Genomic DNA, 25,852 nt, shown 5'->3' with positions numbered 1-25,852 from the left:
TTGCTTGATTAAAAAAAACAAAACAAGCCTGATTGACCGGTGGCGCAGTGGATGGAGCATCAGATTGGGATGCGGAAGACCCAGATTTGAGACCCTGAGGTCGCTTGCTTGAACAAGGGCTCATCTGGTTTAAGCAAAGGCTCGCCAGCTTGGACCCAAGGTCGCTGGCTCTAGCAAGGGGTTGCTCGGTCTGCTGAAGGCCCGCGGTCAAGGCACGTATGAGAGAGCAGTCAATGAGCAACTGGGGTGTTGTAACGCGCAGGGAAAAACTGATGATTGATGCTTTTCATCTCTCTGTTCCTGTTTGTCTGTCCCTGTCTATCCCTCTCTGACTCTGTCTCTGTAAAAAAAACCCAAACAACAACAAAAAACCCAAAATACAAAAAATTTATGTTTTAAATGAATATAGGAGATTAAAAAGCAAATAATATAGAATATACTTTTTCCCCAAGAAGAGAATTAGTTATTTCAAACTCTAGAGATTATTCTATTTATAGACTACTGATCTCAACAGAACACAAGTGATACTAGACAACTGCTTAAAATAACAGCTGCAAAGGAATGAGAATATATGATGCTTAATGGAATTCTTAAAGCTAGATATGGATTTTGGGATACCAATTATGAGTTATACACAAAAGTAGTTTTTGAGAGATTGTTTTTGTAACTAAAAATAAGTTCCAAGTTTGTCTGCATTTAAGTAGCTAATGCTTGAAACTATTGCAATTCTTTTCAAGAGCCCCATTATTAGGTTATTCAGTTTCTACATTTGGTGAAAAGCATGGAAGCAATCACCTAAAAATAAACATAAGAATGTTGAATCCAGTTATCTTAAAACAGTGCAAGTATTCTTATCTCTAAATATAGAGGTTTAATTTTGAAAGAATTCCCAGTAACAGGTGGTAGTCAATGTTGAGTTTAAATTCAGTGCTTTATTTTTAAAATTGTGGTCTAATCCAATTGCAGAAGTTACCATTTCCAGATATAAAATACTTTAAATAAAATATCTCATGTATTTAATTGGAAAAATAACTGTGGCAATCAGTTTTTATAAATTACTTAGATGATATAGATTTTTTTAAATAGAGTTTTAGAGAGATAAAAAGAGAAACATTGATTTGTTGTTCCACTTATTTATGCATTCATTGGTTGATTTCTCTATGTACCCTGACCTGGGATGGAACTCACAACGTTGGTATATCAGGAATGACACTCTAATTAACTAAGCTACCAGGCCAGGAATACACTGTACTCTTAAATGGCCTCCCCTCACTCTCATCAAGCTTCCCTTTACCTGCCTACCTCTTACCCACAGATTAAAACACAAATGAGGTCTTTTCTGATCTCCCCAGATGTGGTCGGATGTTGCTTCTGTATTCATAATACACTTTTTGCTTATCTCTATCACTGCAGTTACATTCTATAACAATTATGAGTATGTCTATTTCCTCTACTAGAATATGATCTCCTTGTGGTCAAGGAATGTGTCTTATTAATCTCTTCATCCTCAGTATCTAAATCAATGTCTGGAAATAATAAATGTTCAATAATTATTTAATGAATAAGTAAATAAATATCCCTATACTATTTTATTTTTATTTTTTTTTTGCATTTTTCTGAAGCTGGAAACAGGGATAGACAGTCAGACAGACTCCCGCATGCGCCCGACCGGGATCCACCCGGCACACCTACCAGGGGCAAAGCTCTGCCCACCAGGGGGCGATGCTCTGCCCATCCTGGGCATCGCCATGTTGCGACCAGAGCCACTCTAGCGCCTGGGGCAGAGGCCACAGAGCCATCCCCAGCGCCCGGGCCATCTCTGCTCCAATGGAGCCTTGGCTGCGGGAGGGGAAGAGAGAGACAGAGAGGAAGGCGCGGCGGAGGGGTGGAGAAGCAAATGGGCGCTTCTCCTGTGTGCCCTGGCCGGGAATCGAACCCGGGTCCTCCGCATGCTAGGCCGACGCTCTACCGCTGAGCCAACCGGCCAGGGCTCCCTATACTATTTTAAAAACTATATAAAAACATTTGAGCCTGACCAGGCGGTGGCGCAGTGGATAGAGCGTCGGACTGGGATGCGGAAGTACCCAGGTTCGAGACTCCGAGGTCCCGCGCGGGCTCATCTGGCTTGAGCAAAGAGCTCGCCAGCTTGGACCCAAGGTCGCTGGCTCCAGCAAGGGGTTACTCGGTCTGCTGAAGGCCCACGGTCAAGGCACATGTGTGAAAGCAATCAATGAACAACTAAGAAGTCGCAATGCACAATGAGAAACTGATGATTGATGCTTCTCATCTCTCTCTGTTCCTGTCTGTCTGTCCCTGTCTATCTCTGCCTCTGTAAAAAAAACAACAACAACAAAAAAAACATTTGAGGCCCTGGCCGGTTGGCTCAGTGGTAGAGCATCAGCCTGGCGTGCAGGAGTCCCGGGTTCGATTCCTGGCCAGGGCACACAGGAGAAGCGCCCATCTGCTTCTCCACCCCTCCCCCTCTCCTTCCTCTCTGTCTCTCTCTTCCCCTCCCACAGCCAAGGCTCCGCTGGAGCAAAGTTGCCCAGGTGCTGAGGATGGCTCCATGGTCTCTGCCTCAGGCACTAGAATGGCTCTGGTTGCAACAGAGCAATGCTCCAGATGGGCAGAACATCACCCCCTGGTGGGCATGCCAAGTGGATCCCAGTCAGGCACATGAGGGAGTCTGTCTGACTGCCTCCTGGTTTCCAACTTCAGAAAAATACAAAAACATTTGATAATCATAGGTGGTAGGAACTTTTGTATCAGGGTAAATTGATTACTCAGGAAAACTTGACAGTTGGTGGTGCTCTTACTCACTACTCCTGAGCAACAAAATGAAACAAGGCTGTACTATTCTAATGAATTGCTATGACCTTACCAGGAGGTGGCACAGTGGATAGAGCATCAGCTTGGGATGCTGAGGACCCAGGTTCGAAACCCTAAGGTCACTGACTTTTAGTGCAGGTTCATCTGGCTTGAGTACAGGCTTACCAGCCTAAGTGCAAGGTCACTGGCTTGAGTCCAAAGTTCGTTGGCTTCAACCCAAGGTCACTGGCTCAAATGGAGCTGCCAGATCAAGGCACGTATGAGAACACAATCAATGAACAAATAAGGTGTCATAATTATGAGTTGATGCTTCTCATCTCTCTCACCTCCTATCTGTCTGTCCCTCCTTCTCCTCTCTCTCTCTCCCTTTAAAAAAATAAAAAAACAAATAAATTGCTATGGACATAGCTATGGTCACAATACCAACAAAAATTTTTCACCCAGTCATTTAGAAATAATTTTTGGCACTCTCCCTCTCAGGAGCATGCCCACACCTTTCCCTTCCTCCTCTTTTTTCCCCCAGAGGCATTACTTTTGCCTTTCTCTCTTAAAATCCAGGGGCACTTCATTTGTTTCTGTAACTTGTTTCCTAAGCCTGTACATTCCACCTGGCTCACTTTTACTCTTTTATAACTTTATAAATAAACTTTCTCTATTATTTGAAAAAAAAAAAAAAAAAGAAAGTTTCTGAGAACCTTTTAAGAACTAGACCCTCTTTTAGACTTGAAGATTCAACAGCAAAGAAAACAGATAAGGTAACTGTCCTCAATATGCTAATAATCTAGTTGGAGGAGATAATAATCAAATAAGAAATTACAGATAATGCCTGACCAGGCGGTGGCGCAGTGGATAGAGCGTCTGACTGGGATGTGGAGGACCCATGTTCGAGACCCCAAGGTCGCCAAATTGAGCGTGGGCTCATCTGGTTTGAGCAAGGCTCACCAGCTTGAACCTAAGGTCGCTGGCTTGAGCAAGGGGTTACTCAGTCTGCTGTAGCCCCCCACCCCAGCCCGGTCAAGGCACATATGAGAAATCAATCAATGAACAACTAAGGAGCTGCAACAAAGAATTGATGTTTCTCATCTCTCTCCCTTCCTGTTTGTCTGTCCCTATTTGTCCCTCTCTCTGACTCTGTCTCTGCCACAAAAAAAAGAAATTCCATATACTAGTAATAAGTGCTATAAAAAATAAAGCAGGGTGAAGGGTCTATTTCACATTGGATGATCAGAAAAGGTCTCAATCAGAGGGGAACATCTGAGGTGACATCTAAAATAATAGTGATTCATGTCAAGATCATGAGGAAAAGCATTTCAGGCAAGCACATTAGCCTTAAGGTGTAAATGAGCATCGCATGATCAAACAAACAAGAGAAGGCCAATTTAGCTTTAGCACAGTGAGAGGGACAGTAGTATGATATGAGGACAGAAATGGTAAGGGCAAGATTGTGTAGGGTCTATTGGGCCATGTCAGTGTCTGGATTTCAACTTAAAGTGAAACAGGAAGTCACTGGAAGATTTTAAGTAGGGAAAAGACATGGTCTTTAAAGATCACTCTGCCAGTTCTATGGGGAATGGATTATAGATGGTGGGCAAAACAGATCATTAGGAAGCAACTGCAATTAAACAGCCAAAAAAATAATAGTGACTTGGAAAAGATGTTTGCTTCTGTGAGAATTAATTAAAATATAAATAAAGTGCTAAATTCAGTATCTGATACACAGGCAATGAACAATAAAATGGTGTGGGGTAGGAGAAGATATACATTGGTCTCTGCCCTTGGTTCTTGACCCAGGGCTCTTAAAACTCTTGTAAACTCCTAACTGATAAAGCTCCAGGAGCATCTTTTGTTCTGAGGTCATTCTGGGTGGGCTCCTGGATGGGGGCTGGTCACTATAAAGACAGAGCCATAATTAAAAACTTGGAATATTCAGCCCTACCTCCCATTCTCCAGAAAGAGGGGTGGTAATGAAGTTAGTAATTGATCATGCCTATATGATGAAGCCTCCATAAAACTCCACAAAATACAGCATGCGGAGAGCTTCTAGACTGATGAATGCATCCATACTGCAATGGTGACACTTTGCAACTCAAGGGTATTGAAGCTCCTGTACTCAGGACTCTCCTAGATGATGCTCTATGTATCTCTTCATCTGGCTATTCATCTGCACCCATTTTCCCATCCTGGTAAGTGTAAATTAAAGTGTTTTACTGAGTTCTGTGAGACACTCTAACAAATTAATTGAACCCAAAGAAGGGATCATGGTTTGTAGCCTATGATTTGTAGCCAAATCTGACAAAAGCTGTGGGTAACCTGGGGGCCCACTTACTATTAATACATACTTGCAATTAGCATGTGAAGTGATGTGGGAGCGGTCTTATGAGGCTGAGTCCTTCCTTAACCTGTGGGTTCTGACACAATCTCCAGATAGACTGAGTTAAACTGTAGACACCCAGCTGGTATCACAGAAAATTGTTTGGTGGGGGAAATCCCCCCTGCCCCACATTTGGTGACCAGAAGTGTTAAAAGTGTTCCATGTCAGTATTAAAGGAGACATAGTAGGGAGAGAACTGAGCTTTGTCCCTACAACAGAAAAAGACACACAAGTAGAAAACTGAGTTTTTCCAATACAATCGGTACTTATTATTATTAGTTTATACCTATAGAAAATCTTGTTTAATAAAACACGAACATTAAGAACATCAAAATTTTCCCTGGCTGGTTAGCTCAGTCAGATGGAGTATCCTCCAGAGACACCAAGATTGTGGGTTCGATCCCCAGTCAGGGCACATCAGGAAGCGACCAATGAGTGCACAACTAAAAGTGGAACAAATAAATGCTTCTCTCCCTTTTACCCCCTTCCTCTCTCTGTTTCTTTAAAATCAATCAATTAAAAAAAAATCAAAATCCTTGAGACAATAACTCAGGAAGTATACAATGACCACAATACTCAAAGTATAAAAAAACTGAACTATACTATTTATTTAAAAATTTTTGTTGAGGATCTACTCAGCAAAAATTAAGATCCAGTTTGTTAAGTCAGCACAGGAAACTGAATGAATAGATCAAGTAATCTATAAGGGATCTAAGAGTTCAACCCCTCACTTTACAAACAAAACTGAAGCACAGAGAAAGAAACTGCTAATTCTCTTGAAACCACTACTTAAACTGGAATATGAGAGGATATGCCCTGGCGTGCCCCAAAACATACTATGAATAGCGAAAGATTTTGATTAACAACATAAACCAAAAGTTTTTTAAGAAATATTATGTGGGCAGCATATTAATGTATCATGTGAAGAAAAATGTATGTTTATATAAAACCTTTGATAGTTCTTTGCACAGGTTAATGCTCAATAAATAGCAGCTATTATTTCCACCTGTATGGTCTTTGGAAGGCAGTGTGTGATGTCTACCTGACACCAATTGCTTCATTAACTTGATAGTAGAGCCACAGGAATTCTAATCTAACTCACCCGTTTGATTTTTCAGATGGAAAAAGTGAAGTGTAAAAGGGCTAAATGGCTTACAAAGCCAGCCACCACGACTGAGTTAGTTAGAGATGGAGCCAAGACCAAACCCTAAATCCCTAGTCTGGTTTCCATTACATGTCACAGATCTGCAGTTTGGTAGTGTTCAAACTTTTTTTTTAAATTTTAGTGAGAAAGGAATGGAGAGGGAGAGAGAGATAGAGACAGAAACATCAATCCACTACTGTATGTACCCAGAGGCTGGTAGTGTTCAAACTTCTATAAGAGGGTAATAAGAACATGGCTGCTGCCCTGGCCGGTTGGCTCAGTGGTAAAGCATTGGCCTGGCGTGCAGGAGTCCCAGGTTCGATTCCCGGCCAGGGCACACAGGAGAAGCGCCCATCTGCTTCTCCACCCCTCCCCCTCTCCTTCCTCTCTGTTTCTCTTCCCCTCCCGCAGCCGAGGCTCCATTGGAGCAAAGTTGGCCCGGGCGCTGAGGATGGCTCCATGGCCTCTGCCTCAGGCGCTAGAATGGCTCTGGTTGCAACAGAGCGATGCCCCAGATGGGCAGAGCATTGCCCCCTGGTGGGCATGCCAGGTGGATCCTGGTCGGGCGCATGCGGGAGTCTGTCTGACTGCCTCCCCGTTTCCAACTTCAGAAAAATACAAAACAAAAACAAAACAAAACAACCCCCCCCACACAAATAAGGTCTTTTCTGATCTCCCCAGATGTGGTTGGATGTTGCTTTTGTATTCATAATACACTTTTTGCCTATCTCTATCACTGCAGTTACAGTTACATTCTATAACAATTATCTAAGTATGTCTATTTTCCCTACTAGAATATGATCTCCTTGTGGTCAAGGAATGTGTCTTATTAATCTCTTTACCCCCAGTATCTAAAACAATGTCTGGAAATAATAAATGTTCAATAATTATTTAATGAATAAGTAAATAAAAAAATACAAAAAAAAAACATAGTTGCTTTTTTTTTTTTTTTTGTGACAGAGGGAGGGACAGACAGACAAAATGGGTGAGAGATGAGAAGCATCAATTCTTCATTGTGGTTCCTTAGTCTCCCTAGTTGTTCATTGACTGCTTTCTCATATGTGCCTTGGGGGGGGGGGGCGACCTGCAGCAGAGCCAGTGATCCCTTGCTCAAGCCAGCGACCTTGGGCTTCAAGCTAGTGACCTCCAGGTTTTGAACCTGGGTCTTCTGTGTCCCAGTCTAACAGTCTATCCACTGTGCCACTGTCTGGTCAGGCTACCCCTGACTTTTTCAGTCCCTTTATTAAAGTCTTCATTAAGCTATGATTTTAATATAAGAATCAATGATGCAGACTGGGTATATATCATCTTAGGAGTTACAATGAAACAGTCTTGATAATGCAATTCTAGCATGGACACCTGATGAATGACAACCACCAGAGCAGCTGTTATATGCACTGTAGAGACTACATGCAGAAAGCAAATACAAAAGATAAAATGATTTAACGTATTTTCCGAAGTTTAAAATGTGATAATAGCTGTAGGTCACTAAAAAGCTGAGACAAACTCTCTTGGCATAGAGCACCAACAGAATGGTTTATTTTAAGCAAATAATAATAGGGAGGGAGTCTAATAAAAGCACTGGGAGACCAATAGTAAGAGCCACAATTTCAGGAAACTTGTAGCAAGTTTCCCCTTTCACAGAGAGGAAAGGCCAACCCTGAACTTTCAAGTCCTTTTGCATATGAGATTAGGGTGTCCACACCCTGCTCTTATAAAAATAAAAAATAATCTCTGTATGGGAGGAGAAAATGGGACTTGACATAGGGGGGAATCATTTATCTGTGGTGAGTTAAATTAAATTCTTATTTCCTGAAAAATTTACTACAGGCATACCTCGTTTTATTGCGCTTCGCTTTGTTGTACTTCAGGGGGCCGAGTTTCTTACAAATTGAAGGCAAGACCGTCCATGAGCAAAGAGATTACTGCTCGCTTTACTGCAATACTCCTAGTACAGTGGTCTGGAGCCCAACGCGCAATATCTCCGAGGTTTGTCTGCTTGTTTCGGACGTCGTGAACAATGCTTGCCTTGCTTCAAAGACCTCAGAATTATATAGAAGGGAGGAATGGGGTTCGCGGAAGTACATGAATAACACAAGGAGGAACCGAAGCGCTCTAAGAGAGGTTCCATTCAGGGCTACGGGTTCAAAGACAGGAGGACTTCGAGACACAGAAAAGGCTTCATGGAACTGGCGTTCAAGACAATCGCTGGAGAAAAGGCGGAGATATGGGGACGAAGGGTAGGCGAGGGGGTGAGCGCTCCGGCCACCGGCAGAGACCGAGTCACAACCTCCCGCCTCCTCACGCGTTCCGCGGGTGTCCTGCGTACCGTGCCTCTCCCGCGGGGCAGGCGCCAAGGCTCCCAACCAGGCCTACCCCGCCCCAGTTCTCACCCGCCCTTTCTCACCTTCCGAGGCTTCCAAATTTCTCCACGGCCAACACTGTCTAAGGACAGAAGACGACAGTAGAGAACTCTCAGGCTATAGACTGGGGAGTCTCGTCAACGCACGAGTTTGAGGCGGCGGCCAGGCCGCATCGCCATGGTAACGCCGCCAAGCGCTGGTTTGAACGCCCGCGCGCTGGCAGTCTCGCATTGCCCCCCAATGGGCATCCAGGGAACTCGTTGACAGTGGCCTCCTTCTCCTCTAAAAGACCAATCAAGGATCCGAGAAAACGGTAGGCGTCCCTCTCAATTTCCGTCTTTCAACCAATCGTTCCGCTTAAATGAAGATCTCGCGGTGTTGTGAGAGAAAGGCACCTTTAAGGCGGGCCGAGGATCCTTCTACTTCACACTATTGGACGCCCAAAGCGCAATCGCGCTCTTCGGATTGGGCGACGTACTTCCTGTCTCCGTCACGAGCCGCCTCCTGCCTCTCTCTGCCTCTGGTGAGTAGTTTAGAGCCTGCCCTCTGGGTTTAGTTCTCCACAGAGCAACTGAGGTTCAGGCTTTGTAACTGACTAATCGCGCGTCGCTGCAGGGTCAAAGGTGGGCGCGCCCTCCACCGAGCTGTCAGTGAGGCGTGGGCAGGCAAAGCCCCGGCCGCTCGCAGGACCTTAGTTTTCCAGTGTGCACAGAGGGAAGGGAGGGTTCAGTGCCCGTTGAGTTTTGCTTGCCCTTTGCAAGAGGTGATGGGATGGGTCGTCGGGATCGCAGAGTTCCCGGGTTTAGGGCCCAGCGGCCCGAGCGCGGGATACCTTCCCTTCCTTGGGTCTCAGTTTTCACCCTGTTGTTAAACTTAAAACTCTGCCTCCTTTCCAAAAGAAACTTTGTATGTTCTAATTGCGTCATTTGTTGAATGGAAGCTATGACAATTATAGCAGAAGTAAAGAAGGTCATACGAGAATCTCCCTATGTAAAGCATCACTTGCTTTTTCTCTGTTCTGGCCTGGTTTGGGCCCTATGTGTGTGTTATTATATTTAAAATATATGAATAAAGTAAACTGAATGCAAACAAGTAGCCAAATGTAGACTGCTAATATAGAGTTAAGGTTAAGAGCAGTGATATTGGGAGTCAGGCAGACATGATGTTGAGTGACTGACTACCCAGACACATCTCTGAGCCAGTTTCCTTTTCTTCTTCTGAAAAATAGCGGTTGTGAAGATTGTAATAATGAATTGGCACAATGCTTGGCAAATAGTAACTCCTCAAAAAATGGTAGCTGTTAACTTTATAATAGAAATAAATATACTAGCCAACTAGACTTACTGTAACTGAGTACCCAATTTAGTTCAAAACTTATCAATTAAAAAAATAACTGATAATCAAGGAAACAATCCATTCTTCAAAAGAGAAATTTCTTGGCCTGACCTGTGGTGGCGCAGTGCATAAAGTGTCGACCTGGAAATGCTGAGGTCGTGAGGTCGCCGGTTCGAAACCTTGGGCTTGCCTGGTCAAGGCACATATGGGAGTTGATGCTTCCAGCTCCTCCCCCCCCTTCTCTCTCTCTGTCTCTCCCTCTCCTCTCTAAACTGAACAAATAAATAAATAATTTTTTTAAAAAAAGAAATTTCTTCCTAGTACCTATATTAAAAGGAATTTATCTTGTGGCACCTCTCACATAAGGAATATATCTGGTGTGATGAACGGTGTGTTTGTCAGCAGTTTTGCAGAAAATATGAAAAGCCATTTTTTTTTTTCTGAAGCTGGAAACCGGGAGGCAGTCAGACAGACTCCCGCATGCGCCCGACCAGGATCCACCTGGCATGCCCACCAGGGGGCGATGCTCTGCCCATCCGGGCATCGCTCTGTTGCTACCAGAGCCACTCTAGTGCCTGAGGCAGAGGCCATGGAGCCATCCTCAGCGCCCGGGCCAGCTTTGCTCCAATGGAGCCTTGGCTGCAGGAGGGGAAGAGAGAGACAGAGAGGAAGGAGAGGGGGAGGGGTGGAGAAGCAGATGGGCGCCTCTCCTGTGTGCCCTGGCCGGGAATCGAACCCGGGACTTTCACACGCCAGGCTGACGCTCTATTACGAAGCCAAACGGCCAGAGCCAAGACATTTCTTTTTAACTATCAATAAAAGCTAAGAGCTTAAAAACAACATAAAGAAGCTTTCTGGTGACCTTTTATGATACAAGGATAGGAGTGACTCACGTATATTCAATACTTCTGATATGTCAGATGCTGTGTATTTCCTATGTATATGATATATCAGACATTATTTTAAACTCTACAACAACTATGAAAAGTAGACATTATCTTCATCTTATAAAGGAGGAAAATGAGGTTTAGAGAAGTTAAATATTTTCTTCAGAGTAACACAACTGTTAAATTATGGAGCTAGGTCTTTCTTACTGCAAAGTCAGCCATGCTTTTCTGTGCTTTGCCACACTGTTTCTGACTGATAGAGGATGCAAATGCTTGGTATACCAGATGCACAGGCAGACTTACCCAAATGGAAGGAGGTGGGCTGCATAGATACCAACAATGAGAGCAAAATTTTTCTCTAGTAAAACTTTCCACCTTGGGAAATGAAGAGATGGGATTAGAGGATCACTGAACTCTAGACCCATATGTCAATTTACCTTATGGTTAATCTATAACACTTTAAGTTCAACTTGTCCTAAACAGAAATTATTAGCTTACATTCTCTTCCCAAGTCTTTTACCTAGTCACCCAAACCAAACACCTTTATTTCTTTTTCTTTTTTGGACAATAAAACATCAAATAGTGTTGATTTTCTCTTTAAGACATCAGTCAAATTTAACCCTTCTCCTTTCTCACTGCCTCTGCCTTAATTTAACTCTATATCATTTTGTCATCTGGACTGTTGGCAACAGGCTTATAACCTATAGGTCTTGCTTCCAGTCTTTCCTTCTAACTCATTTCCACCTTCCTTGCTTCTAGAATCTCTTTGTAAAATGTCAGTCTGACCATATTAGAGCCCTCATTGCTGTCAAAGGCTCCTCATTGCCAGCAGAATATAAACTAAGCTGTGTAGCAACAGAACGTCATCTTGTGCTTGTTGAGGGTCTTTGCCTGGAGTGCCCCTTGCCTCCATCTTTATTTTTCTGGTCAACCCCTAGCAATCCTCAATCCTTATGGGGTACCCCATTGGCCTAAAGATAATTTACTTCTTTTTCTTTGCTATCTTACCATCTTATACATACCCCTATGGTTTACAAAACACACTGGTAACTTGTCTGTTTAAGTATCTTCCACTTTCACTAGGCTGTGAACCCCTACTCTAGAAATCAGAGGCTTGATATCAGTCCTGTCACACTGCCAGTCACATGGGACACATTCAACGGATGTAAGATGAATAAATGAATCCCTCGGGTTCTAATATTAGAATTTCCCATGCTTGCTTTCCAGAAGTGTACAGCAGATGGCACTAATAGGCCACTTAACAGATCCCCTTTACTAGGAATGATTTTTGTCCCAATGTTCTTTGGCTTTGGCCTCAAACTAAAAGCCAATAATCCTGTCATTGCAGGTGAAATCTCCTGTTTCATTTCTCAAACAAATAGCAAAGATAGCAAGATGACTCAGCAACTTGTCTCAGTGAGAAAAGAAATTGGCAGATGTTTAGGGAAATGTGCAGTTGGGTGAACATTTTCTTTGTCTCAATTTAGTCGTGGTAGTTGAGGTCTTTTTCCTTTTCTGTTTTCTTTTTCTTTTTTAGCTGTTGTTCATGGATGTTATTCATAAGCTTTATTCATGGATGGACATCTCCTTTCTGTCCACTCCTTTGAAAGGGAAGAAGGGAGTTGGAGAGTCAGAGAAAATACCATTATGATGCGGGAAGTAAGGGAAAGTTGAACAGTCACAGAGTTGCTTGTGTTGTAAAGCAGTGGTCCCCAACCCCTGGGCCGCGGACTGGTACCGGTCTGTGGGCTATTTGGTACCAGTCCGCAGAGAAAGAATAACTTACATTATTTCTGTTTTATTTATATTTAAGTCTGAACAATGTTTTATTTTTTAAAAATGACCAGATTCCCTCTGTTACATCTGTCTAAGACTCACTCTTGACGCTTGTCTCGGTCACGTGATACATTTATCCATCCCACCCGGTCCGTGAAAATATTTTCTTACATTAAACCGGTCTGTGGCCCAAAAAAGGTTGGAGACCACTGTTGTAAAGTACCGTTCCACCAGATTTACGTAGAGACACCAAGTCCAAATGAATTTTTAAGGAGTTTTATTAAAAGGAGGAAATTTATTAATACGCTGGCCGTATTAATGACTAACACGGGGCAAAGCTGACCCAAATTGTGCCATCCAGACTATAGCCCTGAGGCAGGTTATATACCTTTGATCACACAGGTTGGTGGGAAAAGGAGAGGGAGAGATGACACAATTCATTAGAAAGCTTATAACATTCATCTATAGGATTTATTAAAAAAACATTTCTACATGTTAAAACTTATAAGGTAATACAATAGTGAAAAATGTTGTTCTACTATAAAGCCAGTAGCTGCAGCCACCATCACAGCCGCCTGGCCCATGCAGGTTTGCATTAGATTCAGACAGATGGTAATGAAACAACGGAGCGAAGAACTGGTGGGCCATCATCTTTAATCCTAGCTTGTACCCAGCAGGCAAGTAAAAACACACACTGGGCTCCAAAACCCACTCATTCAGCACTCACAGAGCTACTGACTTATCCGAGTTTCCTAGAATCAAAGGTATCTACCTCACTAGCCTTATTTACCTCTGTTCTCCATCTCCTTCCTTCTCCCTGCACAAACTCTGCACTAACTGGCTTCTCTTTCAGCATTCTGCCATCGTGGCTGCCTCTCCTTGCCTCCATGTGGCCTTTCTCTGCTCTTTCCTCTAATGCTAATCTCAGGAACCAAGAGAGAGCAAGCTCCCTGGTCTGCCCCACTTTATAGTGTAGAAACCAAAACCTTTAATCCATTATACAAACAAGGGAGTCTCTGATACAAAGTCACTTACCTGAGGCATAATTGGATTCCTCATGAGAGTGTACCACCCCACATCAAAAAGAGTGGGAAAGGCTTAGTCCCAAAACCAAGCCCCAGGCTACAAGGATCCTGCCTGCCCACAGCCCACCCTCAACATACTTTAATATAATCACGCCCACCTGACCAGGTGGTGGCGCAGTGGATAGAGTGTCGGACTGGGATGCGGAAGGACCCAGGTTCGAGACCCCGAGGTCGCCAGCTTGAGCACGGGCTCATCTGGCTTGAGCAAAGAGCTCACCAGCTTGGACCCAAGGTCCCTGGCTCCAGCAGGGGGTTACTCGGTCGCGGTCAAGGCACATGTGAGAAAGCAATCAATGAACAACTAAGAAGTCGCAACGCGCAACGAGAAACTGATGATTGATGCTTCTCATCTCTCTCCGTTTCTGTCTGTCTGTCCCTGTCTATCTCTACCTCTGTAAAAAAAAAAAAAAAAAAAAAAAAAAAAAAAAAAAAATATATATATATATATATATATATATATATATATATATATATATATATAAAATCACGCCCATCCCAAGCAAGAAAGGCAACCAATATCATCACCTGGGTGACAGGCTTCCACATGGGCAGTGCCATCTTTAACAAAGTGAGCATAATATATTTTATCTGCCCAACATCTACATATTAAAAGATATTTCTAAATCTTTCAGTGTTCATCTGCCATCCCTTTGTCTAGAGATATATACATTAATTACACATTTTCAGGAGGGGTAGGGGAGTCTACATGGCGCCAGGGGATAAGCGTCAGTGAATGGCCTCTTAAAGAAGGAAAGAGAGAACAGGAAAAGGGCTTGCCTTTCTCTCCCCTTCGCCTGCACCAGACTAGGTGTTTATCCTCTTCCCCACAGGTGTGGGGGAAGGGAGGGAATCTAAGTCTCCCCAGCACAAAATCTCTTTATTTACAATACAATGCTGTTGTCTATTCTGAGTTGGTGCAAATCACACATAAGTATAAAAATCATATTTACTAAATCTCTCTGTACATTTAGCCCAAATTATAAAACACTCTTTAAGCTTCCTAGTAAAAGAGGGTTTTCTACACAGTATGTCTCTGCAAGCCAGAAAACTCCCACATCCCTTTACTCTCACTCCTTACAGAAAGGAGAGGACAAGAAACCTGACTTTTCCTCCTAAAACATCAATATTAATTATTTCAATTCTTTGGTACCTTACCACACTTGTGGGCCAGCATAGTTGGTCCTCACAGTGGAATTGCCAGGGCAAATTTCCTGGACCCAGCACCTTAAGTTAGGTGCTGTGTACTTGTCCAAGGCTAGCATCGAGGATGTTCCTAACACTTGTACTTGGGAACCCTCAGGCTACTGACTGGTTTTGAACATGTGGTTTTGGTTCCTATTTCCCAGGGAAAAGCAGAGGAGGCAGGGGAAGCCTTATCAGAGAGACAGAGTTTAGTGGCCTCAGGCTACACTTTACTGCTCCAGGGTTGTCTTTGGGCAACAGGCCCTTTATCTACACCACACTCCAAACTAAAACCTGTTCTGTGGAAAGGATTGCAGCCAAACATCTTAAAAATTCTCCATATGACTAGATCAAAGACTGGGATTTTTGGAACTGGAAGTGATTATAAATCATTTGTGTTTCCTCTTTCAAGGCCATTTGTGTCCCAAGCCCTGCTCCTCAGTGGTAAGGAGATCTGCATAAGGGAAAGAATACAGGCTTGGAGTTAGACGTAACTTGGATTCAAACCCCACCATTCACAGACCAATTATGCCTTTGGGCAAGGATTTTAATCTTTTTGAATTTGTTTCCTCATCATAAAATGAAAATAATAATGCGTATCATGAAGTATTGTCTTGAGCATTAAAAAAGATACATGTAAAGAACCTGGCACAGATGCTTAATTGATAAGATGATAGCATTAAACATACCTACTAAAGGGATTTTAGACTATGAAGTTGTGAGAGGATTTAGAGCTCTTTCTGTATCTGAAGGTATATTTGAGGGCTTTAGGGTTGAGCTAGGCTTGCAGTAGAACTCTGATTAATTTTATGAAAATAATGAAACACATCAGTGTAGTCCTTTATCTGTGAATTATTTTTTGGCACCTGAATCCTGAACCTCCTAGGCTGTGAAGAAGTTGTATATATAGAGAAAGCCAAGTGCACTTTTCCTTAGCTTCTGGAACCTTCTGATGACATGGGGCGGGGGTGGGGAGGGTGTTCAGGTTTTTATAACCACCTAAGGCATTTTGCCACTTGTCTGAAGTGTGAATTGCCTGCTGTCAGCCTGGCGTTCTCACCTCTATATCCTGGCTACAGGCATATTTGCATATTGGATGCTGTGTTCTTTAACCTCCTGAGGTTTGAAATCATTTGGATTCCGTGTGTGTGTGTGTGTGTGTGTGTGTGTGTGTGTGTGTAAGAGAGAGAGAGAGTGCACACTGCTTTCAAAACTCATGACAGTTTCAGTTCCGTGGGCTCCAGAAAACCTCTAACAATAGCTCTATTGACTTTTATGTAAATTGCACTCTTTAGAAAAACACTGGGCTATTTCCCAAATTCCCAGAACATACCCTGAGCATTTGAGTGAGGGGTGGGGAGAGAGTTCTGTAGAGTCAATGAACATCTGTTGAGGGTTGCTGAGTCCCAAGGAGACAGAACTCATGGTCTGGCTCTTCCCTGCCAGAGGTGCAGACATTTACCATACTAGATATGCATGCTTGTGGTGGCTTTGTTCTGTGTCCACTTAGCTAAGCTGGAAGTAGGTTTTCCAGGATTCCCTTCCTGCATGGTTCCAAATTATGGTTGACCTCAAGAAAATTTTATTCAAGATTTGGAAAGCTGAAAGGTTGTAGCTGTCAGTACACTATAAAAGACAGAGCGGGATACCAGGCATGGTGGCTCTGCATACCTTTTGACACTGATCTGCTGGCTCACATTGTTGATGCACAACAGCACCAGGGCTTGCAGCTCCCCTTCTCCTCTGAATCTCCTCCTTCAGTTACTCTGGGTCCTGGGCCAGGTTTGACAAAAAGCTCCAGCTTCTGCAAGTCACCTGCATCAATGAGCTGGGAGAGCATAAAAGGAAGTCACAGGTTAGAGTTTTCCCTCTTAAGTTCCACTTGTTCTCATAGGTCCTGATTTGTTCTCACAGGTGCCAGTTTTTCTTTCCCTTCTCCACCACTAGCATTCCTCCCCAACTGCTGGCTTTGCTGACCTATGGATACTTCAGGCCCAACACCAGATGCAGAGGCGAGTTGCATAAATTTCTCCCCCCAAAATTGCACAAGGTCTAATTCCTATGCTAAATCCTTAATTTTCTTTTACTCATAGTGTTTGGCTTTTCTCATCAAACCCTGTAATAGACATTTATTCAAGACAGGTGAAAGGCCCAGAAGATGGGGTGATTAAAGGCCAGAAGACTTCACAAAAGTGACATCTGAGCTGCTTCTGAAAGGATGACCAGGACATTAACATGTATGGGGAAAGAGGGAGAAATTCTAGAGAACAGATAGATGGCTTAAGCCAAGCAATTGAAAGGACAAATAGGAGTTCTGCCTTTCTAGAACTGTCCTCTCCACGGGTCGAGAGCATCAGTAGAAAGAGAACATCTGATCCCAACTCTATTTTGTTTTGTTTTTTAATTATTATTCATTGATTTGAGAGAGAGGGGGGCTTGTTGTTCCACTGTTTAGGCATTTATTGTTTCTTTTTTTTTTTTTTTTTCTGAAGTGAGAAGTGGGGAGGCAGAGACAGACTCCCGCATGGGCCCGACATGCCCACTAGGGGGCGATGCTTTGGCCATCTGGGGTGTTGCTCATTGCAACTGGAGCTACCAGAGTCATTCTAACGCCTGAGGCAGAGGCCATGGAGCCATCCTTAGCGCCCGGGCCAACTTTGCTACAATGGAGCCTTGGCTGAGGGAAGGGAAGAGAGAGCTAGAGAGAAAGGAGAAGGGGAAGGGTGGAGAAGCGGATGGGTGCTTCTCCTGTGTGCCCTGGCCGGGAATCAAACCTGGGACTTCCACACACCGGGCCGAGGCTCTACCACTGAGCCAACCGGCCAGGGCTTATCGGTTGATTCTTGTATGTATCCTGATTGGGCATCAAACCTGCAACCTTGGTGTATAGGGATGGTGCTCTAGCCAACTGAGCTACCTGACCAGGTCTGATTCTAGCTCTTTATCCTATTGAGATTAACCATTGGTTGGTCTGGTTCTTAGATGTTGTCACCAGCACATTGATATCTACTAAGATACATTTTTGCTAGGGCATGCCCTCAACATGTCCCTAAACCCCCTCCCCATAGGAACATATTGGCCTACTCCCCTCTCCCCATTGGTTCCACATGGCCGCCCCAGGCCTATTTTTTCTTGCCCCTCCCCCATCTTTGTTTTCCCATGCTGTGTTGGTGATGGCAATGGTATGGAGGAATGCTCTGGGGCTTCCTGTCCTAGACAAGGCACTGTGTCCTGTAGCCTTGTATCCCAAAGCTTATCTAGAGATTCTAACATTTATTCCATGGGACTCCACCTGAAGCAGGGGTAAGGTGCCCTACACTTACAACTTTCCAATACTTTCTGAGCATCTTTTTTTTTTTTTAATATTTTCTATTGATTCCTGTTTTTATCTCCTAATTAATGTTGCTTTTATTTTTATTCATTTTATTGTTTTTTTATTTTATTTATTCATTTTAGAGAGGAGAGAGAGAGGGAGAGAGAGAGACAGAGAGAGGAGAGAGAGACAGGGGGGAAGAGCTGGAAGCATCAACTCCCATATGTGCCTTGACCAGGCAAGCCCAGGATTTCAAACTGGCGACCTCAGCATTTCCAGGTCGATGCTTTATCCACTGCGCCACCACAGGTCAGGCCTCTTTTTTTTTTTTTTAATTAAGTGAGAGGCAGAGAGGCAGACTCCCACATGTGCCCTGACCAGGATCCCCCTACAGAGCAATGCTCTGGCCATCTGGGGCTATTTCTCTGTTGCTTGGCAACCAAACTATTTTAGCACCTGAGGCAAAATGCTATGGAGCCATCCTCAGTGCCCACAGCCAACTTGCTCCAACCATTTAAGCCATGGTTGTGGGAGAGGAAGAGAGAAAGAGAGAGGGGGGGGGAGGTGGAGAGGTGGAGAAGCAGATGGGCGCTTCTCCTATGTGCCCTGACTGGGAATAGAACTCAGGACATCCACATGCTGGGCCGACGCTCTACTGATGGGCCAACTAGCCAGGGCTTCTAAGCATCTCAGTGGGGCATAGGGGGTTAGAAGGAATGGAATTAGATACCTATTCCTGCCTATACTTGGAACCAGTAATTTGAAACCTTTGTTTCTGGTTTCCAGGATGGCAAAAGTTCTCAGCATAAATAAGGAGACCAGGGAAACAGAGTACAATGTTTAATGAAACTTGCTACCAGTTTAAATATGAAATTTTAAACTCATATCGAATTGCATTATGTGTAGTATTCTAAACCATACTTTTTTTTCTTAGTACGTCTGAAAATCTTTTTATAAGCAGCACATTTTGACCTACCTCATTTGTGTGTGTGTGTGTGTGTGAGAGAGAGAGAGAGAGAGAGACAGACAGACAGACAGATAGGGACAGACAAACAGGAAAGGAGAGGGATGAGAAGTCTCAATCTTTGTTGCGGCATCTCAGTTATTCGTTGATTGCTTTCTCATATGTGCATGGGGGTGTGGGCTACAGCAGAGCAAATGACCCCTTGCTCAAGCCAGTGACCTTGGGTTTCAAGCCAGTGACCTTTGGGTTCAAGCCAGCAACCATGGGGTCATGTCTATGATCCCACGCTCAAGCTAGTGATCCCATGCTCAAGCTAGTGAACCTGCACTCAAGCCAGATGAACCCACACTCAAGCTGGCGACCTCAGGGTTTCAAACCTGGGTCCTCTGCATCCCAGTCCGATGCTCTTTCCACTGCCCCACCACCCAGTCAGGTTTTACCTCATTTTTTAATGGCTTCCTAATTATTCTCATATTTATGGATATTTTTCTTTTTTGATATTACAAAGTTGTAATGAACATCCTTGTATGTGCATCTTAAACATACATTTTTGTATGTCAGAATGCCTAGAAATGCAATTGCTGGGTCTAAGGGAATATGCTGTTTGTGTGTGTGTGTGTGTGTGTGTGTGTGTGTGTGTGTTTTACAGAGACAGAGAGAGAGTCAGAGAGAGGAATAGATAGGGACAGACAGACAGGAACGGAGAGGGATGAGAAGCATCAATCATCAGTTGTTTTTTTCGTTGTGACACCTTAGTTGTTCATTGATTGCTTTCTCATATGTGCCTTGACCGTGAGCCTTCAGCAGACTGAGTAACCCCTTGCTCGAGCCAGCGACCTTGGGTCCAAGCTGGTGAGCCTTGCTCAAACCAGATGAGCCCGCGCTCAACCTGGCGACCTCGGGGTCTTGAACCTGGGTCCTCTACATCCCAGTCTGATGCTCTATCCACTGTGCCACTGCCTGGTCAGGCTGGAATATGCTGTTTTGACATTCATAACCAAATTGCCTTCCTATGGGGGTATGCTAATTTACTCTCTTACCAACAGTATATGATAGCATAACCATTTCAGAAACCCCTTTTGAGATTATTTCCAAGCCTTAAAAACTCTCATTATAGGTTTAGAAAGGTTTGGAAAAGTCGCTGTGTTGGGTGTGTTTGTTTGTTTTGGTAAGGAATTGCTATTCCCTGGAGTAATATTACCATCTGTTGACAGTCCTAAGAATTGCCTTGAACCTGGTTTCAGTTTGGGTTGAATTTTTATGCCTTTGATAGATGCAAGCTCATCTTGATTGAGCACCAACAAGGGACCCATAGAGACCGTCAGCTCCTATCTTAGCTGCCCTCTCTGCAGTTAGCTCTGCTGTCTGTGAGTACCAGTTTTTTCTTTGGCCCTGGAATCTTGTGGATGAAGTCCTGCTGACTCCGATCTCTTTTTGCAGGACCACTCTCCCAGGCCTTCACTGCATTTGAGACACCTAGCTTTCTTTCAGTTCCGCCATCCCACTTCAGGACCTTTGCCCATGCTGTCCTTCCACTTGGAGCATGCCTCCCTCTGTCTTCCTTTTGCCAACGTAACCTTTTACTTATCACTTACCATATTTCTCCATGTTTAAGACACACTTTTTTTCAAAAAATTTGGGGTCTAAAAACTGGGTGCATCATATACAGTGGTTGTAGAAGTGTGGCATTTCAAATGCCATAGGTGGAACTGAGGACGAGGCAGTATATGAAGACAGTGATTTGTCACCAGATACAGATGAGAACAAGCTGATGGATGGGAGTTGACAGTGATGAGGAGTTGTATAAATTTTATGATGAATAAAACTTTATGTAATACATTTTTTTTCAAATTTTGGGCCCCAAAATTAAGGTGTGTCATATATAGGGGAGCGTTTTATACATGGGGAAATATGGTACTTCTCTGCTCAAACATCCCTTCTTCCAAGAATCCTTCCTTGATCCCTTAAGGTCAAATTGCCCATCATTTTTTCTTTGTGACACATACCTTATTGGCAGTTACTTTTTTTTTTTTTTTTTTGTATTTTTCTGAAGCTGGAAACGGGGAGAGACAGTCAGACAGACTCCCACATGCACCCGACCGGGATCCACCCGGCACGCCCACCATGGGCTACGCTCTGCCCATCAGGGGGCGATGCTCTGCCCCTCCGGGGTGTCGCTCTGCCGTGACCAGAGCCACTCTAGCGCCTGAGGCAGAGGCCACAGAGCCATCCCCAGCGCCCGGGCCATCTTTGCTCCAATGGAGCCTTGGCTGCGGGAGGGGAAGAGAGAGACAGAGAGGAAGGCGCGGCGGAGGGGTGGAGAAGCAAATGGGTGCTTCTCCTGTGTGCCCTGGCCGGGAATCGAACCCGGGTCCTCCGCACGCTAGGCCAACGCTCTTTTGTATTTTTCTGAAGTTGGAAATGGGGAGGCAGTCAGATGGACTCCCTCATGCGCCCGACCGGGATCCACCCGGCATGCCCACCAGGGGGCGATGCTCTGCCCATCTGGGGCGTTGCTCTGTTGCATCCAGAGCCATTCTAGTGCCTGAGGCAGAGGCCATAGAGCCATCTCCAGCGCCCAGGCCAACTTTGCTCCAAAGGAGCCGTGGCTGCGGGAGGGGAAGAGAGAGACAGAGAGGAAGGAGAGGGGGAGGAGTGGAGAAGCAGATGGGTGCTTCTCTTGTGTGCCCTGGCCGGGAATTGAACCCGGGACTCCTGTACGCCAGGCCGACGCTCTACCACTGAGCCAACCGGCCAGGGCCTAAGCTGCCTTTCTTAAGTGACCTCCTCTGAGCCATCAGATACCACATTGTTGGGATCTCTGCTCCAGAGACTAAGGCTGGAGGCTGAGGAAAATGGGATTGTGGATTTGATAATACTGCATCTCTCCCCTTCCCAGCACCTCTCCAGTTTTAATGGTTTTGCTTCTGAGAATCTCTAGTCTCTTAACACACACACTAGCTATGTGTTTTAGCAAGGAGACCTGGAGGAATTGGGATAGAGCCACACTGACAGGGTGGGCTGGAGTCCTGCAGTTACACACAAAGGCCCAGCTCTGATTCCTGGTTTCCTCCTATTAGCCCCTGGCATGCTGCCTTTTCCTTTAGGTGATAAGGTCACTGTTAGCTAGTCTGTGCTGCTCTCCAGCACCAGAGTGCCACACCCTCAGAATGAATCTTCTTGCTTTGTGTAACTTCCCAATGTCCCCCATCTTCTTTATTAAGTCCTCAAACAGATCATGGCCCTGAGAGCATGTGGCTTGATCATCTTCCGAAGACACCTCATTCCCAAGGTAGACAACACTGCAATTGAATTTCTGTTGCTGCAGGCATCAGATGGCATTCATCATTGGACTCCACCTAAAGGTACAAGGAGCTAGAGGGGCTGGCTCTTGGGGAAATGCCAAGTGTTACTCAGAAACCCACCCTGCCAGGCCCCCCATCAAGTCTTGCTTCCCAGTGACTGTGCAGCATGAGGAGGTGAGGTAGATAGAAGCCCCTGATCCTTTCTGCACACCAGGTCTCTATTTTATGTAGGGCAGAGCAGAGCTAGAAATAGAACTCTATGACTGAATCCCAGGACAGAGCAGCCCCTGGTTTTTTGTATGTATCATTCACCAGAGCTCCAGTCTCTGTGATGAATGGCCGGAGAGGAGGAACGGCACTAGGCTGGGCATTGGGGTCGTTGGGGTGAAGTCATTACTGGGTACAGGTCAGGAGCTCAGAGTGAACAGCCCCCAGACAGAAGGGAGCAGGATGAGGGAGTGGGGTAAGGGTGGTGAAGGTTAATAAGGACCCAGGGGTGGAGGAAAACAAGAAAATGGGAACAGGAAATAAAATTTGCACATTTGAATTTCACTAGGGAGAAACAAAGTGAAAAGAAGGGACAGGAGTGTCACAAATACTATGAATAGGAAATAGTCACACTTGTCTCCTGATACCTAAGCCACACTGAAAGATTTCAAAGGACCTCTCTGTATTTTTTCCTACTTGGGCCTGGGGGAAAAGTTACCCTGTTAACATTGATGGGCAGAATGCTGAATAACTGATGCTGGGAAGGTGGCTTAGAGACCCACACACTTCTAAGGGAAAGTAAAGTACCCTGGAGCAGTCAGTTCTGTCACCACCAGCTTCCTCCTCCTTTCCTCAATTCATTACCTACCTGTTTTTTTGTGTACATGTATCTATGAGGTGCCCTACAGAGAAAATTCTCCAGAAGCTATAAGCTAGAATGGTTTTTCAAGTCCAAACTGCTGGTTGCTTTCTATTGGAGCTGTGCAGCAGCAGCTGACCCAGGGCAGTGCTATGAGAACCCCTAGAGAAAAGGAAGGCTAGGATATAGCCCTGTCTCCAAATCAAGAAGGGAACAGCTAAGAATTCCTGCTCCCCATGAGCTTCTGAACCAGGAGGCCCCCAGCAACTTGCTGGAGCCATGTGCTGACGGAGGCTGCCAGACCCCTCCCAGTCCTTCTTGGCTCCTCTGGGCAAACTGAGAATTTTTAGGGAGGGCCTAGAGGAAGAGCTGAGATCTTCTCCCAGTCTGCAGAGCTTCAAGTTCTCCTACAACAGTTTCTTGGCAGCTGTCTGCTTGGGTTTGGGTCTTGCCAACAAATTTTCTTAGAACTGTTTCTCAGCTTGTCCTTAGTCTAAGTTCCCATCAGGACTTTCCCTATGAAACTGGAATCTGGTCTTGCTCAGTTAGAAAGATGAAAACAATTTGGAAAAGCCTTGATAGCTACTTGGAAACAGCTGCTGGTCCCGCAGCGCATGGTTTTGAGTCTGTCTGTTGGCTCTGGGACATTAGAGACCAACTGCAGACAATGTTGACTCTTCACTGTGGATCGTAGGCAGAGTGCTCCCTCTTTAGTTAGCTCCCATCTGCCAAAAAGGGACTGCCCCTCCTTGGGAAAATTACTTTAAAGTCTCCAAGGGAAAGGTCTTTCTGAGAATATGGATGGGGAGAGCTCCAAAGCATAAGAAAGCTGAGGTCTAAAGGAGGCCATCTCTGTCACCATCAAAGGAGCAGTATTCTAGACCAGACTTGCCAAACACATGGTCTGTTTCACTCCGCAGAGAAGATGGGGGAGGGAGGAGGGGTTTCCCAGACACCACAGAACCAGACACTACTTGCCCTGTACCCCATTCCTAGGCATGTTAAGATATTACCAGACTCTAGGCTTCCTTTAGTCTAGCAACTGCTAGAAAAGTCCACCAAAGAGCCCATCATTAAATCATCTAACCTGGAAAATCCAGCCTTTTTGAAGATTATCTTCCCTTTCTATTTCCTCTTTTTCTCCTAACCAGGCCATGTGGAACCAGGAGAAAATGAATTGGAAACAGCCCTGCGGGAGACGCAGGAGGAAGCAGGCCTAACAGCAAGCCAGCTGACCATTATTGAGGGGTTCAGAAGGGAGCTCAATTATGTGGCCAGGGAGAAGCCTAAAACAGTCATCTACTGGCTGGCAGAGGTGAAGGACTACGACGTGGAGATACGCCTCTCCCATGAGCACCAAGCTTACCGCTGGCTGGGGCTGGATGAGGCCTGCCAGTTGGCTCAATTCAAGGAAATGAAGGCAGCACTCCAAGAAGGACACCAGTTTCTCTGCTCCACAGTGGCCAGAGCTGACTGAAACAGAGTCATTTGCCTCATTTGGCATCCTTGAGGGCCTTCTGAGATGAACCCACCTTGGGCTCAGGGGAAGGTTGTCCTGGTCTTTGGCTCATCATAGCAAAGAGCAGATAGGTTAGTAAAATTAGCTGAATACTCTCAGAGGAGAGCAAGCAAAAATCTTAGCTGGGTGGAAAGGAAGGCAAAGGAGGAGTTTTTAAAAAAAAAAGAAATAAAGGATATCCTTATACTTAATAAACCTCAAGCAGCTTATCTGTCCTTTAACCAGTTGTATTTATTTCTTGGACTCTTGCCCTTGGTGGAAGAACACTAAAGTGAGTCGGAGTTCTGCCTTAGCCAGAGGGAATCCTGTGTCCATGCACTGTACCCCAGAAAAGCTAAGGTAGGGAATCGGAGTACAAGAAACCCAGTGCTGCCAAGGGGGCTGGCCTGCCTCTGGAACTCCAAGCACTCTCACCCCACCCCCACTGAGACTTTGCTACTGTAGTCGGACAGGATATGCAAGTGAGTGAAACTAGAGCCAAGGACTGGGGTCTATTCTACTCACTAACGTATCTCTCCCAGCACCAGGCACATATGTTATAGGTACTCAGTAGATTTTTTCTAAAATAATTAGAGCCGCAAGGAACTTTGGGACATAGCCCAGATCACAGTTGCAAGAAAAGGGACCCTGGGCCATCAGGTCAGTGACATCTATACTCCAACCTCTTGGCCCAGTTCGGCCTTCCAGAGTCAGCATAGGCCTTGTCAGCATGACCAAGGTCACTGGCAAGAGGCACACACAGGCCTGAAGGGCTCTACTGTGTCACCCAGAAGCCCTGTCACTACAAGTTTGCACTCCTCGCCTGCAGCTGCCTTCTCCACCTTTAGCAATTCTTGATCATTGGTTTTTCTCTCTTCCCACCTACTCCCTTTCTCCACAACTCAACTGTAAGACCCAGAGGTGCAAGAGTTGGGTCTCAGCCCTCTTTTCCC

At 44.9% G+C, this 25,852-nt stretch overlaps 2 protein-coding genes across 5 annotated transcripts in view; one reads left to right on the top strand and one right to left on the bottom strand.

The window, feature by feature from the left end:
- The window catches only part of KIF24 (kinesin family member 24), a 116,298-nt gene extending 107,656 nt beyond the window's left edge, over window positions 1-8,642 (bottom strand). Inside the window, exon 1 of the mRNA XM_066256888.1 lies at window positions 8,181-8,642. The gene's annotated coding sequence lies outside the window, so the exon portion shown is untranslated. The remainder of the gene's footprint in view (window positions 1-8,180) is intronic.
- Window positions 8,643-9,124: 482 nt separating this feature from the next.
- NUDT2 (nudix hydrolase 2) lies at window positions 9,125-25,141 on the top strand. Of its 4 annotated transcripts, none has more exons than XM_066254716.1 (4): window positions 9,204-9,230; window positions 20,523-20,616; window positions 22,474-22,614; window positions 24,553-25,141. In XM_066254716.1, exons 3-4 carry the CDS (start codon window positions 22,488-22,490, stop codon window positions 24,876-24,878), a joined length of 453 nt encoding a protein of 150 aa, XP_066110813.1. In that variant the 5' UTR covers window positions 9,204-9,230; window positions 20,523-20,616; window positions 22,474-22,487; the 3' UTR covers window positions 24,879-25,141. The 4 variants fall into 4 exon arrangements, with proteins under 4 accessions (XP_066110812.1, XP_066110813.1, XP_066110814.1 ...); XM_066254717.1 differs by lacking the exon at window positions 9,204-9,230 and adding an exon at window positions 18,436-18,594; XM_066254715.1 differs by lacking the exon at window positions 20,523-20,616 and having other exon boundaries at window positions 9,125-9,230.
- The last annotated feature ends 711 nt before the right edge of the window (window positions 25,142-25,852 follow it).

The sequence above is a fragment of the Saccopteryx bilineata genome, chromosome 2, assembly GCF_036850765.1.
Source record: "Saccopteryx bilineata isolate mSacBil1 chromosome 2, mSacBil1_pri_phased_curated, whole genome shotgun sequence".
NCBI classification, from domain to species: Eukaryota; Metazoa; Chordata; class Mammalia; order Chiroptera; family Emballonuridae; genus Saccopteryx; species Saccopteryx bilineata.
The sequence above is the reverse complement of the archived record's forward strand: the minus strand, read 5'-3'. Positions and strand labels throughout refer to the sequence as shown.